The sequence below is a fragment of the Boleophthalmus pectinirostris genome, unplaced genomic scaffold, assembly GCF_026225935.1.
Source record: "Boleophthalmus pectinirostris isolate CB_2022bp ecotype Guang Dong unplaced genomic scaffold, ASM2622593v1 HiC_scaffold_12, whole genome shotgun sequence".
In the NCBI taxonomy this organism is placed as follows: Eukaryota; Metazoa; Chordata; class Actinopteri; order Gobiiformes; family Gobiidae; genus Boleophthalmus; species Boleophthalmus pectinirostris.
In genome coordinates this window covers 31,836,616-31,853,052 of record NW_026571018.1, presented here as the reverse complement: position 1 = coordinate 31,853,052, position 16,437 = coordinate 31,836,616, and the positions used below count along the sequence as shown (strand labels likewise).

The window sequence follows — 16,437 nt, the reverse complement described above, 5'->3', positions numbered from 1 at the left end:
TGACATGGCGTAGGTTCAGTCCTGGTTTAGTCCTTGGTTTAGTCCTGGTTCAGTCCTGGTTCAGTCCTGGTTCAGTCCTGGTTCAGTCCTGGTTCAGTCTTGGACTCCGCGGTTGTCGAACTAATGGTCTGACCCCGATTTATCACGGGCAAGGGCGGGTAATGGATGGAATGGATGCAACGGACCAGAGCAGGTGCGGATTTAACTTTGTTATAATCAAGGGTTAACATTAAATGTGGTGCTGTACTGTGTGGGTGCAGGTGGGTGCGGGTCTCCAAAAATGGACCTGCGCAGGACTCTCATCATTATCTTAGAATTTGCACATTTTAAATCACAATATTCATTTAAAACTACTTAATAAAAGAAACAACAACAAGTTAGAAAACTGTGGCGCTCAAACGGAGCTGACAGCGTTGTAAATGTAATCACAACAAAGAATAGCTGATTTTTTTTTTCATTTGTACCAGAATGACTATGCAATATGACGTCCACAATACAACTTCGAGAGGGTCAACGAGAAATCGAAACACAACATGGTTAAAAGCTCTGAAAAATCGATTGTGCATAATGGGTTTGCTTTAAGTATCTATATATATGATCCAAACTGACCTGACAGGAGTTCAAGCAAAGCCAAATATTTAAACAGAAAATAGGAACCTGTATTTATGTAAAAAGGGAAACTCATGATTCACTCCCACATATTTCACTAACTCATTCCATCTCTTGTCCCATAGAAATCCTTATAATGTACATATTTATATATATATATATATATATATATATATATATATATATATATATATATATATATATATATATATATATATATATATATATATATATATATATATATATATATATATATTTATTTATTTTTTTACAATATCGTAAAATATACATACACATACATATTTATAAATATAAATCAGAAAGTCATAAATGCACCAACAAGCCTTCATTGTATCTCTGAAATTGTTTGTATATTCTAGAGTCCAATAGAGCCATTGTTCTCTTAGAGTATTATTTCATTTCTTAACACATAGATCTATCTAAAGGCATTCAGTAATACAGCTAGTCCAGTACAGTACAGTACGAGGCAGATTGTTGGCATGTTGGAGGTGGGTTTAAAGCCAAAACACACTTTCCTACTCCCCTTTAAATCAACTTCCTCTTTCTGTTATCTGTAACATAATACCACATGTGAATATAGCAAACCAACATAAAGCAATGCAATAGAACTTTTCTGTATTTTTGCTTATAAATTATAAATGTAATGTTAGTTGAATTATTAAATTTTCTTTCCATTCTTTCCATCTTTGGTTGTTGATTAGTCTGTATAATGGCATTTAAAAGGTGCATTTTGTAACTTTTCTGGTTTCTCTCCAGCGACTAGGTCAGGAATCGCTATACACTAGACGGTTTGCAAGAACCCCGGAAGTTGTAGAACGCGCACCAGCCAATCAGAGAAGAGCTGTGAAGTCATGATGTCAGACTCAAGGGCCTGTCTGGGTCCCTTTTGTGGTACAGCACAACAGTAAAAAAAAGTGGTCGATATGAATGTAGATGAAGACAGACATTCTGTGTTGGCAACAATTCCCGAGATCAAGGATTTAAAGCCGGAACAAACAGAATATATCACGACCAAATAGCAGTGATTGGTTAAATAAAAAAAATTACCCGCTTACCGCCTACAAATTCTAACGCTGCAAGGTCAGACGGTTTCCACGAAGTGAAACCAGCTGATGAATCAGGCTACAGTATCCCACCATGGAGCCTGGAATGTTCCACAGTATGACGTTACACTTATTTATCTGTACGGAGGCAGCAGGAGACACCACAGGGCCCAGATGAATGACAGATTTGTGGAAATTTAAGCCCACTCACAGTAAGAAAGTTTTTAAGTCAACAAAAACCCATGTTATTGAGTAAATGCAAGATGGATATATTTAATGCCATACCGGGAGATTCTAGACAAAGCAACAACATCTCCATGGAGAAAAGCATTTGACAGACCCTCCACCAGAAAAGTTACACAATGCACCTTTAAATTACCCATAACAAGACCCAATTTTGTTTAAACCACCATAGCCATCTTACACTGTGCATGTGCATATATATGATCGCTGCTTGCTATATTACAGGCCTACCACCTTACATCTGGATCTGTGCCGCATTTATAGTGCATGATTATTCCTCCCTCAAGGGAAATAACCCCATCTGTAGATTTAATGAAAAATACTCCACATATGACCTTCACTATCAAATAATAAGTCAGCATTTTCTCACGCCAGCCTCGGAGCATTTGGACGTGGTTATGTAAATCACTGTTCAGCTGTCACTTCACTACACACTGACACAGAACAATCACAGCCTATTCAACCTTAAAGGGACGCGAACTGCTCATGTGCAAAGGATGAGACACAACAAGGCACTGCGCTCGAAAACAACGCTGGCTTTAAATATGGATTATGTTGCTTATATTTCTATTTAATTCATTCACGATACAAAGCACATAGTCCGAGTAAGTTCATTTATTTACATGTGATTTCTGGGAGATGACGCACACAGGATGTCACTGGCTGTCTCCATGCTGACTTGCATATTTTTTCACATTCTTATTCTTACAGTTAAGAGTCAAGTGCAGAGCTGACCATTACTTCCTCTGTTATGATGTAAATTGCTCAGATGAAGACGCTAAACATCACCTGCTTTGTTTAATGTTATTTTAAGCAGCTCGGATGGGTTACCAGTTCTAATTTCATTCAAGATAATTAATAGGGTTGTTATTTCTGTGGGCGACATTTTTACATATTTTAGACTGTAGTAGGTTATACACACAAGACTTTTTTTGAAAAAATAAGTAACATAAGTACAGTATTTTTTCAGACTATACATCTCACTTTTTTTCATGGTTTGGGTCGTCCTGCGACTTATACTCCGGTGCAACTTAAATGTTAAAATTTTCACACTGACAGCCGCAAGAGGGCACTCTAGGCTTGTGTGCTCCTGTACCAATGTCACTTCGCTCTACTGCGCATGTCGGCTGTAGAAGAAAGAGAAAGAGCCACTGTCCTGTCTTGTATCATGTCAGTCGATCTCACCATTACTGCTGTACCACTGACAATTTAAAACTTAAACAACTGAAACAACCGAAACCATCCTGTCAGAATTCAGAAAGGCCAAAATAATTCTAACTTGAACTGATGCTGAGTCTGACGACAGCTACGCAGAAGATGAAATGGCACTCTGTTTACTTCTGTTTGGAGATCGCTTGGAGTTGCTCAGAAGTGACCCCAAGGATACAGAATTCAATGGATTTAGTGATTTGGAGTGAGATGGAGAGTTTGGTAAACTTGTTCTGTTCTGTTGTTTATGCTATAGTTATTTGAAGAACTGTTCATATGTGACGTTAACAGTCTGTTGTTTTCTCTCCTATTCTTATTACTAGAACTTGACTTTCAAGGTGAAATGTCAGTTCCTGGTCTGATTTTATAAAGTATATTTCCCCCCAAAAGTTACTTATAGTCCGGTGCGACTTATACATGTTTTTTTCTTCTTCATTATGCATTTTTGGCTGGTGCGACTTATACTCCAGAGCAACTTATAGTCTGAAAAATACGGTACAGCCTCTGTTATTTATCAGCTGCAACCACTTCAATCTTCTACAACAAATCCACCATTAAGCTGTAGTGTTTTTACAAAGTGAAGTCATTCGATACAAGACACACACTCACTTCCTGATCTATTATGCCTGAAATAGCTTGAAGAACACATTTAACCTGATCTGAACTCCTAATGTTCCCCTTCAAGTGTAATATCAGGCTGTAGTACTGTGTAATACTCAGGCTCACCTTGCACCACGCCCCAGGGGTACTGTCGCGCCCGCACAGTTTTGTTCCCCACTTTGACCTCCTCCACGCTCCCCACCACGGCGAATGGCAGATGAGCCTGGGGCAAAGAGAGAAGGGGGAGAAAAGTCAACTTCAGGTTCAGATAGTGCAGGTGCATTTAAAGAAAAAAGTTGCAGAAGAGCTTGATGAATCTAATGCAGTATTTAGAGACAGAAATGTAAGCTGTATAGTGTGTACAATTACTGCTTGTACTGTATCTTATATTTTGTTTGCTCCCATTATTTAAAAAAACATAGTCTATGAACTGCCTGGCAAATGAAGAATGAAATCTCTTTGTATTTTTTACCAGATAGATATCAGTCTGGACCCACCGCCCTCTGTCACGTCTCGATCCAGAACGAAACATGATCGCGCAAACAGATTCCTTTTCTTCAGTGAAGCATGAAGCAGCTCATTGGTCACCCATCATTTACAAACCAAATCAAAATAAGTTTAGTGCTTCCCTCATTGACTCTGCCTGTGATATCTTTTTCCTTCGTTTTTTCCTCGTAATTAGCCAATCGTGGACACAGAGGCGTGCCTGGCTAATCCGCCTGTCAGTCATGGGCATCTGAACGTAAAGTTGTAAAGTATTATGACCCAAATCTAATTTCTTCACCCCTATGTGACCTTTATCTGATCTTTTAATGACAGCCTGAACGACACAGATCCGATTTTTTTCAAATGTGACCCAGGCCACTTGGATATGTGCTCCTAAAACCGATACATATCCGATCTTTTGACACGTGACTTCAGTCTGAATGGTAAGGTCGCATTCATCCCACCTACACGTCAGGCTCGGAGTCTTGTCAATGAAGAGAAAGTGAGATTAGTGAATTAATTAATATTTGGGGGGATCGCTGTATTCAGGCCAAACTGGAGGGGGTCTTACTGGAACCGGGCGGTTTTTGAAATGATTGCCAAAGAAATGACAGAGTGTGGCTACAGGCGGTCCTGGCTCCAATGTCAATGAAAAATAAAGAGCGTGCGAGCCAAACACATGGAGGCTAAAGACTCAAACAAAGCGGTCGTGGACATGTGACCTGCCCATTTTACGAACAACTGGACTGCATTTTGGAGACTTCCATAAACACTGAGCACACTCTCGGCTTGTGACATCGTCGTGTCCTCCAATGCGCATGTGAGACACTTTTGGGGCATTTAAAGTTCACACTGGAGATCACAAACAAGTCGCTTTTAATTGGAAATGTGAACGACCTCGCAAGAAAATCAGATTTCACAAAAAAATTGCTAAACATTAAAATGCAAAGAGAAAAAAGTGGCATGCTTAAGCTGACACTTGCACGTTTTTGCAAATTGTTCAAATTCTACTACAAATTCTCATTCTGTACAATTTGAAACATAATTTACATAAAGCTTATAACAAAAAACATTATATTGGGTATTTAAACTTGACTTGAGGGGAGGTTTGTTAGGGAAAATGTATTATTATGCAAACATTTTATTTATTTATTTATTATTATTTTATTTTTATTTTTTCCAGTTTGCTGTAAAAAATATCTTAAGTTTTATTTTATTTGCAAAAAATATATAATCTTGGTAATGGTTTTATCAATGGTCCATCTCATTGCCGAGGTGTTCGACTATAATCCATTGTTGCTAATCTCCTGGTTTTACTTATGTTAAAACACAATGACTAGGTTTAAATCTGCTCTTTATCTCAGTATAAAATAAACATGAAAAACTTAAGTCATCATCCTTATCTTTCTGCAACAGACCACCCAAAGCACAGCTACATCTCCATAAGAAACCAGCCATTTCCTCCTTTACTGTGGCTCAGCTGGGGCTACGAGGCCATTAGCTTTGAGTGAGTAAACCCACACGTTGTTATTGCTCCGTGTGGTGTGTTTTTGCGCCTGGTTAAGATCGGCAGTGTGAAGCATCATGGGAAAAAACATGCCCCTCGCTCAACCTCAAAAATTAGGAGGCGAGTTGGAACCAGCTGGAGAGGGAGAGAGGGTGAGAGAGGAGCTGACGTAAAAGGCCAAGAATAGACTGGACACGTTACACGGGCTGGAAGAGGGAGCGTTTTAAAAGGGCTTTGTGCATTTGTGTGGATGTGAGTGCTAAATATACATATGTGCTAGAAAATATAGAAATGAAACGTTTAAATGTGGTTAACTGCATTTGTATAGAAGCATTATTCTGAAGGCAGCAAAAACATTCTGCATAGCCAATACACGCTAATCTTAAGACACTGTACCTGATTTTTACCATGTTAACACGAAAAACAGAACTAGTTATTCGGTAATGCAATAACTAGCATGCCAACGTGCACTTTATGATTATCGAACAATAAAAAGCTTTCCAATTAGATGCAGATAGCACACAATGACTTATTTTGAAGTGCTGCTTACAATATATTAGTTTTAGGGATGCACAGACCCAGCTTTTTCAGTTCTGATATCGAGAAGATACATTAAAAGGACAGTTCGGAATTTTGGACTTAGGGTCTCATTTCTAGTGAGCCAGCAAATGAAGCCCTATTATTACACCTGACTGTCAGTATTAATGTCTGTGTCGATAGAACAATTTTAGAAGTAAAACCAATCTTGCATTTGAAGGATTTATATCTGAGCAGCAGCAGCGAGTTGTACTTCCTGATTGAAAGCTTGGCAGCTGCGGAGTGATATATGAGAAAATAGTCCCTCAACATGCGACGATTCATGCAATGCAAAGTTAGTTTTATTTCCAACATTATTCTATCAACACAGACATTTACATGGACAGTATGACGTAATAATAGATTTGTTTCAGGTGTTTTGTGGAGTGGGTAAGACTGTTTTTAGTGGCAGAATAACTATAGCCATTGACATGCACTAGCCTAGCACCAGCGACCTCTGCAAATACAAGGACTAGATGGAATATTTCAAAAAGTGTCTCCACACATCTCCAACACTCTGGCTCACTAGGAAATGAGGCCCTATGTCCAAAATTCTGGACTGTCCCTTTAAGTATCTGCCAATACCAAATATCATCCAATACAAGGACAGAAAATGGCATTTGTATCTTGAAATAAAAGTGTTTTAAGGAAAGGAAGTGTTATGCAACTGTTATTTATACAAATCAGCTCCATATGAATCAAAGTTGAACCATTATGAGACATTTTAGGCCAGAATCAGTCTGAAAATATTTTTATTATATCCAGTTAAAAGTATAGCCAGAACATCAGGCTGAACAGATATCAGGGAACTCACACCTGGTCCAGCAAATGTTTCAGTATCTGTGTAGATTTTTGGTGCCATTATCAATATTTTTGCTAATCTGTATTGGAGTAAAAAAAACATAAATGCTGAAATACATGGGGGAAAAATCAGGTGCAGTGTCTTTAAGTGCATGTAATTATATCTTAGGGGAACTCTATATAAGCAAATAGTTTTTTTTTAGCATCTTGATAATATCTTGCGGGTATATATCGAAGTTTATAGTAAAGCGTGGTTCAGAAAGAAAATAGTAAAGTACAAAAGTGCAAACATGTTTAAGATAACAATTGCTTATAACTTGTATGAGCTTTCTTTGCATATTTTTTGTAGTTTTGTGATATATATATAAATAAGTAGTGATATGTTTTGATCCTTCCAAATAACAACTTTAATTTTAACCATAGAAGATTTAGCCCCTCCAAATGTCTGTGGTACAGCAGTGTTGAGAGAGTGTCACTTACATTCATGGAGGCGTTGATTTCGCTGACCGTCTCATCGTCTGTGGGAAACTGATAAATCTGGACTCCGTTGGACACCAGTTCACTCATGATCTTTATTTTGAATTTGTGCAGCTCACTTTTGGAGATTGTGTCCGCTTTGGCAATGATTGGAATGATGTTCACCTAAAACAAGCAACAACAAACAACAAACTACATTAGTAAGCTCTCAAACTACACATTCATTTTTTGTTTTGTTTTAATAGAAGCACTGTAATTGTGTGGTTGGTGTTTTAGGTTAACAAGGATTTCTGCTGATAGGACAAAACATCTGTTAAAGCCACAGTATGTAACCTTTTAGCCAAAAATAGACATTCAAAGCATGTTTTTTTCATATTGGCTGTGTTTACAGCACTGAACAAAACTAGTGGGCTCTGAGGGGGCTTGAATGTTTCATGGAAATCTTGTTCTTGTATTATAATCTTCAACATTATGGCATAAAATTTGCCTGTCTCTAGGGAGAATGTTCCAAAGTATGGTTTTAAGTTTATATTTTCAGACATGCCACCCCCAAAAGTAAACTGTACCTTATGTGTAATTTTAATTTAATTGAATCTCTGAAATGTAAAATTAATCAAGATTTCTGAAAAAGCCGTTTGTTTGGATGATTTATATTCTCATTCAGGCCAGGCTGGTTACGTTTGTGCAAAAATTTTGCATGCAAATGTAAAGATTAATGCTTTCTATATTTTGTATCGCATTTGTAGCAAGCCATTACTTAAGCAAACTTTATTACCAAACAAGAAAAATGACGTAGATTAAGAAGTACTTTTCAGCAAAATTAACCACTGAAATGGCGAAGCTTAAAATGCAAAATACATGAATTGTGCAACAGCAGCAATCCTAATATTTTACAACACTTTTAATGAACTTGTCTGTCCATGAGTTTCAGAATGATGAAAAATGTGGCCAGTTGCCATAGTGATTCACAAAACAAAATATTATATCTTTATAATGGGAAACGTCCTCAAAATGTTGCATAAAACAGGAAGCTGAAAACCATGAATATGCAACAACTAAAATCTCTTCGGTTTAAATTCTGATTTAGTTAAGCCTGTATGAGGAAACAATATAATAAACAACTGAAACCAATGTAATGCAATCAGACCTCAATTCAGGGCCTAAGTAAAAAAAAATAAAGCCATCTTAATCAGAGCTTGGAGGAAGAAGCAGCACAAAACAAAACACATTTAATTATAAAAACAAACTCAATCAGCAGCAGATGTTGAAAAGCAAACAGCAGACAGAGATGTGTGCGAGACAAGATAAATACATTTAAATCAATCGACATCTCCCCCATGCAGCTCTCAAATGACTCACGGCGAGGCTAATTGTATCCTCATCATACTTTATAGGCTCATTAATTAACAGCAGGGTAGCTATCTTTAAATCCTCAAAGGTCATTAATCTTAGTTACACTGGGAGAAGTATTGCGAGTAATGGTGTGGGCAGAGGGGAGACGGATTGGTCAGTTTACAGCGAGGAGAAGGCACATTTGTCATAAACCTTGGTCCATAATTCCTTGGAGTTTGTTGTTTACCTAGAATATGCAAATATCTGACTTGAAAACTACTGCTTCATGAAATCACAGATGGAATGCAGCATTTTGAGCTTTGGAGATGTAGACAGAGTAACAAACCAGGATAACTCAAACATGTGTGATTGAAAAAAAAAAACACAACTGGTATGTTTTTAAGATGGTACAGTAACAACATTATAACATGGTTTAAAGCTCAGACTAGTCATTTTTATATTACATAGGACCTTTAAGTACAAATAAGAGTAGGTAACAAAACTGTGTCTTTTGATAGTGATGCACTAATCGAGCTTTTTCAGTTACAATATCAATGGCTACCAGTGGAGAGTGCGCAAATGTGTTATGTAGCTGTTATGTATTTCCTCTAGTAATTGCTTCCCAAAGACTGAGTCACAACCCTCAGGTGGGTCGCCTTGTTACGATCTGCACGTAGATCTGCAATACACATATATATACATCTCCGCTTCTAACTTCTTCTCTCCATGCACGGAATCCCCTCCTGCTCCCGCTCCTCACTTTTTTGGCAGCACCAACTTGCCTAACCAATTTTCTGTGGGAAACACTTATTACTGTTTTTCACTGTTTAAAACTTGAGTAATATTATTTGTTCAGAGAGACAAGAATTTATGTTGTGATTTATGAATAATTTCTACTGACTTGGGTCATGAAGGTTTGTGCCTTGTAAAATATGGGTCCCTAGAAAAAAAGTTTGGGAAAAGCTGCTCTAGTAACTACTGAACAACTTCAACAAATTTGGTATATGGTTTTTCTGGGTCAACTATCACCAGTAAATAGTCTTATTACATCGCTTTAAATGTCAGCCAGGATATATACTGAACTGATATTTGGAAGCTGATCTGATCCAGCAGTTTTTTTCTTTATCCACACCAATATCCGATACCAGCCTCAGATAGGGATGGCACGATATGGATCTCACAGTACGATACTTGTTGCGATATTTTGTGAAAAGCTAACAAAATTGTGAATATGCTGCTTTTCTGTCATAATTTAAATAATGAAGATGTACAAGTGCTTAATAAGAGTTATTTCATCATGTAGATTGGACTGAAACAGAGCAAAGGATCACGGTATTTGTAGTTCTCTCTGTTCTTTCACCAGAACAATGAAGAAATGTGAAATTTGATAAATTGTGATGGCCCGCAGTATTATTTTAAGACTTTTGACAATATGATATCACGATATTTCGGTTATTGTTACATCCCTAGTGTTAGTACCAGTATTCTTTGTCTTCAACCGTGTGACAAATTGTAGACGTGTACAACACACTACTTAGAACAAACTCAAGTGGCCACACTTCCACTTACCCCCAAAGCTCATTATTAGCTATAAAATTAGCTTTCTTTACTCTTATCTCTTTTCCTGCCTCTACAGACCACCCCTCCTCATGTAGGTCCCTCAATCATTCATGCAGAAAGGACAGGCTCCAAAACAGTTTCAAACAAAAACACCATTGTTTCAGAGTCAACACCAGAATACACTGGGGAAACTAGGGTCTGTTTGTCTGCTTTTAATGTCACAGTAGTCTGATTTATTATCTTAAAAGTGCACTATGTAACTTTTTGGTTGGGGGTCCATCACCTGCTTGTTTCTATGGATCATTGCTTTGCCTGGAATGTTCCACAGTATGTCATTAAACAGCTCTACCTTACATTTATTCAATTACAGGCGAATTTAAAGCTCAGAAATACCAAGAAAAACAGGCATTCTGACTGTGAGCAGGGTCACCTCTCCACAGATCTGACCTGGAACTTAGTCTGGTTTGGTCTCCATGAAGATAGAAAGGTTTAACACCATACTGTGAAACATTCCAGTTACACAGTGCACCTTTAAAGATGTACTATGTAACATTTCTAGTGTCGAATGCCTGCTTCTCTCCATGAATATATTACTGCTTTGCTTCAAACGTTCCACAGGTGTTTTTATGGCTAAAATTGCTTGAAAATTATGTATTTCTTAGTGTGAGCAGGGTTACCTCTCCACAGATATGACCTGTAACAAGGCCTGGAAATTAAACTGTCAAACTAACACATGAATCAAATGAAGGAGTCACAGAAGAGGACATGGAGACTAGGGTTGTTGAAAGACTTAAATCGTAAAACGGATACTAATTGATACTAAAACTAGACATTCTTTTAAGCAGGCATCGATACTAAAAAAGTCACATTCACAGGACAAAAATGAACCTTTCTTGAATGTCTTTAGAATGATCTTGAGCTGTATCAGAACAAGTATAAGAGCATAGACTCATGGACCACTATGGAACCTACTTGGACCACTGAGGAACTACATAGATATTAAACCAGAAGGCAATATAAAAGAAAGTACTACAATTGATGTTGAAAATCACATTCTATTGTCCAAAGAAAGCCATTTGTTTAACAGACTTATGCACATTGTAGTATGCAAATGTGTTTTACTTTAAATGCTATAAAGGTCACTTGGCAAATTTAGAAAGGAAAATGTCCACCTACTCAAGCTCAAAGTGTGTGTGTCTGTGTGTGTGCGCGTGCGTGCGTGTGCGTGCGTGCGCGGTTAGGTCTATTGTTAAGTTCTGGGTTTGTAAGACACTGGTGAGAAGAAAATCATAGTTTACGAGGATCTGCTTTGACACCTTTTTCATCTGAGTAACCTCTCCCATTGTCTTTTGTTTGATGGATTTCCTTTGATATGGCTGGCCTGTCCCAACCATGACAATTTGTGGACAAGAAGCAACTATTTCACAATACAATTCTCTCATAGGAAACTCCAGTCATCTGATTATACGCCTTATAATACACAAGTCATATGAGCACAGACTTTGTTTTTCTTTTTGTTGAATCTTTTTTTTTTAGTTGTTGATACATTGGTCTTGTTTGGTTCTTTTATACTCCTTAAAGTCCTATATAGGTCATTCCACACCACATCTCTGAATGCCTCCGCTCAACAATCTCAGATTTGACTGAAAAAAATTCTAGGGGGTTCACACACTTTCCAATAAGAAAAGTCTCCCAACTCCTTATAGTTTTGTCATTAAAAAATAATTTGTCAACTCCCCCTGACCTGTTTTGAGCAGAGTTTTCCAAGAAGCCGCTTTCAGATTGCTGTATCTAAAAAACTATTTAATATCAGTCCTTCAAATTTTCAAGGGATAAAATTTGGCAAATGTTCTTATAGAATCTGGACTTTTACACATGTGCTTTTGGTTTATCACAGATTTCTGAGGGCTTGAATTTGTTCAAAAATTCTCCTCTTCAGATATGAGGGCATCTTTGAAGGACTCTGGAAAGTGCAATTTCAAAGACAGAGGATTGATATTGAACATACACCTTCCCACACATGCTGTGGACTTTGTATTTTAAAACTGACCCTCTGTAAAGAACGCTCTAGAAGATATTAAGTGGTAACAATTGAAAAAATAAATATGGTGCTATCTTTACCATGTTATACCAAAAAAATGACAGCACCTACCAACATAAAATGAACTGTTTTAGAAAGCAGAGATGTCCGTTTTTAACATATCCAAAATTTGTGATGGTATTCTGCCTTATTTTTGCAAAATGAATTTGCATGCATAGAATTCATGGACTATAAAGGCACTTTCAGAGCTTCTGAGATGGTCGAGCGGGGGAATTCAGAGATTTGGTGTGGAATGACCCATATATATATATTTAGCAAAATTGACTCCTGTGAGCTTTAAGCTATGTTAGAATGTTGTTATCTCATCAAGAAAATACGTTAATAACAGCCTTCTGACTACGCCATCGTTATTACAGTAAGATAAAACCCCGTCACAGTCTCATTCACACGAGTAACCCTTTAATATAAGCCTGTCTAAATCTCCAAAGCTCAAAATGTCTGTTCCAACTTGTGATGTCATGTAGTGCAGGGTAGCCGCAGGGCCTTAACTCTTAAAAAGGTTTTAAATTTCATGTTCCTAAGGCCTTAAAAAGTGTTAAATTATGTTGTCCATGTCTTATAGGAGTATAGTAGTTGGTTGGTCATTATTAGAATTGGATCTGGGGTTTTTTGCCCGCATAATGGGTGCGAAGTTGGTCTTAATTTTCATTTAAGTGAAAAAGGTCTTTAAAAAGTCTTAAATTTGGGGTAGTCAAACTTGTGGATACCCTGTAGTGGTAGTTTTCAAGTTACCTGCCACTACCTAAATCATTCAAATAAATTTAGTGAAGGTGTAAGGGGTTTAAAAACACAAACAAATCGACAATTGCTTTAGTGCAGTCCTCAGAGCAGTTTGACATTGGACTCTTGGTTTGGACCATATTAAAGACAGTCAGCAGATGGGAGAAGCCTGGTTTGGTGCTGGATAAAACGGCACCAATGCGCAGTACAGTGGCCTCCAAGACAAAGAAAGATTTGGAAAACTGCCATTGTTGCTTTGTCTGTTGTCTAGTTTTGCTCCATCTACCTCTATTATGTTAACTGCGCTGAATAAAAAGTTTTATTTTGCATTTATACAAGTAAATTTGGAGAATAACCGACATAAATGAAAAGTAAAAACGTCTTTAAAAGCCCTTCTGGCATTCAAATCAATTCAGTCACACTCACCGCAATAGACTTTCCTTAAAATACTCAACACCGCTCTAATTGCAGTTTATAGTGCAGGCATTATTTAGAATATGAGTTAACTTGCACACACAACCACACATATACACAAGCTTCAAATAGGGTTGCACAAAATATCACAAAACACATCTGTATTGCAATATTGGGTAACACAATACATAGGAGCATCACAATGTTCACCATCTGACTAAAATAATGTAAAATAAAGGAGATTTTGATCATAAATTTCCTTATGAAGTAAAGAATTAGACTTGTTTTAGTTTGTTTTGTTTCTGTTAAGTTTAAATTTTGACACAATTTGACTAGTAAATGAGGGCCTGTATGTATTTTAAACTGAACTTATTGTGACAAAAAGTATAGTAAAATATTGCAATATCACATCTTTGCTCATATCGTGAAGCCCTACCAAGAACTAAACCTGGACTACAACAGGCTCAAAACTAAGCCTAAACCAGGAGTAAACCAGGACCAAACCAAGACCAAACCAAGGACCAAACCAAGACCAAACCAGGACCAAACCAGGACTAAACTGGTCCAAACTAGGACCAAACCAGGACTAAACCAGGACTAAACTGAGCTCAAACCAGGATCAAATCAGAACCAAACCAGGACCAAACCAGGACTAAACCAGAACTAAACTGGGCTCAAACCAGGACCAAACCAGGACCAAACCAGGACTAAACCAGGACCAAACCAGGACTAAACCAGGACTCAAACCAGGACAAACAGGACAAACCAGGACCAAACCAGGACTAAACCAGGACTAAACTGGGCTCAAACCAGGACCAAACCAGGACCAAACTGGGCTCAAAGCAGGACCAAACCAGGACCAAACCAGGACTAAACCAGGACTAAACCAGGATTAAACTGGGCTCAAACCAGGACCAAACCAGGACTAAACTGGGCTCAAATTAGGACCAAACCAGGACTAAACTAGGCTCAATCCAGGACCAAACCAGGACTAAACAAAGACTAAACAAAGACTAAACCAGGACCAAACCAGGACCAAACCAGGACCAAACCAGGACAAGTGTGAGCGCCCCTTTGAAATATTCCCACAGGACAATTGGCAGAGGCATCGTCGTGTGTTGGAAGTTAAAAGAGCAGGTTTTGGACACAAGCTGACCATCTGCTCCCCCTCTGTATTAGCTCTGCATCAGTTCACTACAGCAGCGTTAAAAATACAATTCTCTGGCTCCAAATCACAGTACAATCTGCTCACGCTGACGTATTGGACAGGTGGAAATATTAAGTGAGATAAAACGCATGTGTAGTGCCCAAAACCATGTCCAGTCTGCTTGTATTGCAATAACTATGTGCTGATAAGAAACTGGCATTAAACGTACCTGTCAAAAATTGAAAGTGACTTGAAAAAGACTTATTAGATGCCGTGGCTCCTTTTCAGTCAGTGCAATTATGAGCAGTCAGTTAATTATGAGTAATTAACAGAAGTGGCGATTGTCAAGTTTAATTGGTCAATCATTTACTGTGATATTAAATGTGAGAATCTTATAAACAAAAACAAGAAATTTCAATTCAAATGTTTTTTTTTCTGTGTAAAATTGTGTAACATTAAAGGTGCATTGTGTAACTTTTCTGCAGGAGGGTTTGTCAAATGCTTTTATCCAAGGAGATTTTATTGCTTTGTCAGGAATGTTTCACAGTATGACTTTAATCAGCTCTACTTTACATTTATTCAATAACAGCTGATTTTATAGCTCAAGAAAACATGCATTCTGACTGTGAGCGGGGTCGCCTCTCCACAGATCTGACCTGTAACTTGGTTTGGTTTGGTCTCCGTGAAGATAAAAAGGTTTAATACCATACTGTGAAACATTCCAGACAAAGCAATTTCCATGGACAAAAGCATCTGACGGTAGCCTGATTCATCAGCCGGTTTCACTTTGTAGAAACCATCTGACCTCGCAGTATTAGGATTCGTTCGCTCGACGGTAGACGGGTACTTCATTTTATTTAATCAATCGCTGCCATTTGGTCGTGATGTATGTAAAGCGCCGGTAACGGGGCTAACTGGTATATTAATCTTTTCCCTAATCCAGTAGGAAGAAGGACAATAACGTCTTTCCCCTTGACAAAATTCACCAAACATTCTCTTTGTTCCGGCTTTAAATCCTCGATCTCGGGAATCTTTGCCAACACAGAATGTATGACTCTTCGCTGACTGACTGATGCCCAGACTCGCACTTCCGGGGTTCTTGCAAACTGTCTAGTGTATTCCAATTCCTGACCTAGTCACTGGAGAGAAATGAAACTGAGCGACCAGCACCAGCCTGACTAATTTGACGGACTCTCCACCAGAAAAGTTACACAGTGCAGCTTTAACCCTACATTAACATTTGTAGCCACATACAGGATGGTAATCTTTTAGACTGTTGACGAAAAAGAAGGAAGGATTTTGCTGTAGTTCTGTTAGTGTCAATAATCATTAAAAAAAAGGTTATTCTACAATATCCCCAACACTAAAATATCTTAAAGCAATATATTTGAAACTGGCCCAAGAAGAAATAGCTAAATGAGTATTCCACAAACTGAAATTTGATCTTCTTATGATTCCTTCAAATTATGACTAGTAGAAATCATATGGAATGGAGAACTGAAATTTTAGTTAATAGTTTGCTCGATTAAAGAAATGTATTTACTCGATTAACACAATTTTTTCCACGTATTTGAAAAGAACTCTTTAAGAT

The 16,437-nt window shown here is 37.8% G+C and overlaps 1 protein-coding gene across 1 annotated transcript in view; it reads right to left on the bottom strand.

Moving 5' to 3' along the window:
- septin8a (septin 8a) overlaps positions 1–16,437 on the bottom strand; it is a 74,294-nt gene that overhangs the window by 19,475 nt on the left and 38,382 nt on the right. Inside the window, exons 5-6 of the mRNA XM_020925035.2 lie at positions 7,576–7,737; positions 3,852–3,948 (exon numbers count right to left, since the gene is read on the bottom strand). Of these exons, the coding sequence (XP_020780694.1) occupies positions 3,852–3,948; positions 7,576–7,737 (259 nt within the window). The remainder of the gene's footprint in view (positions 1–3,851; positions 3,949–7,575; positions 7,738–16,437) is intronic.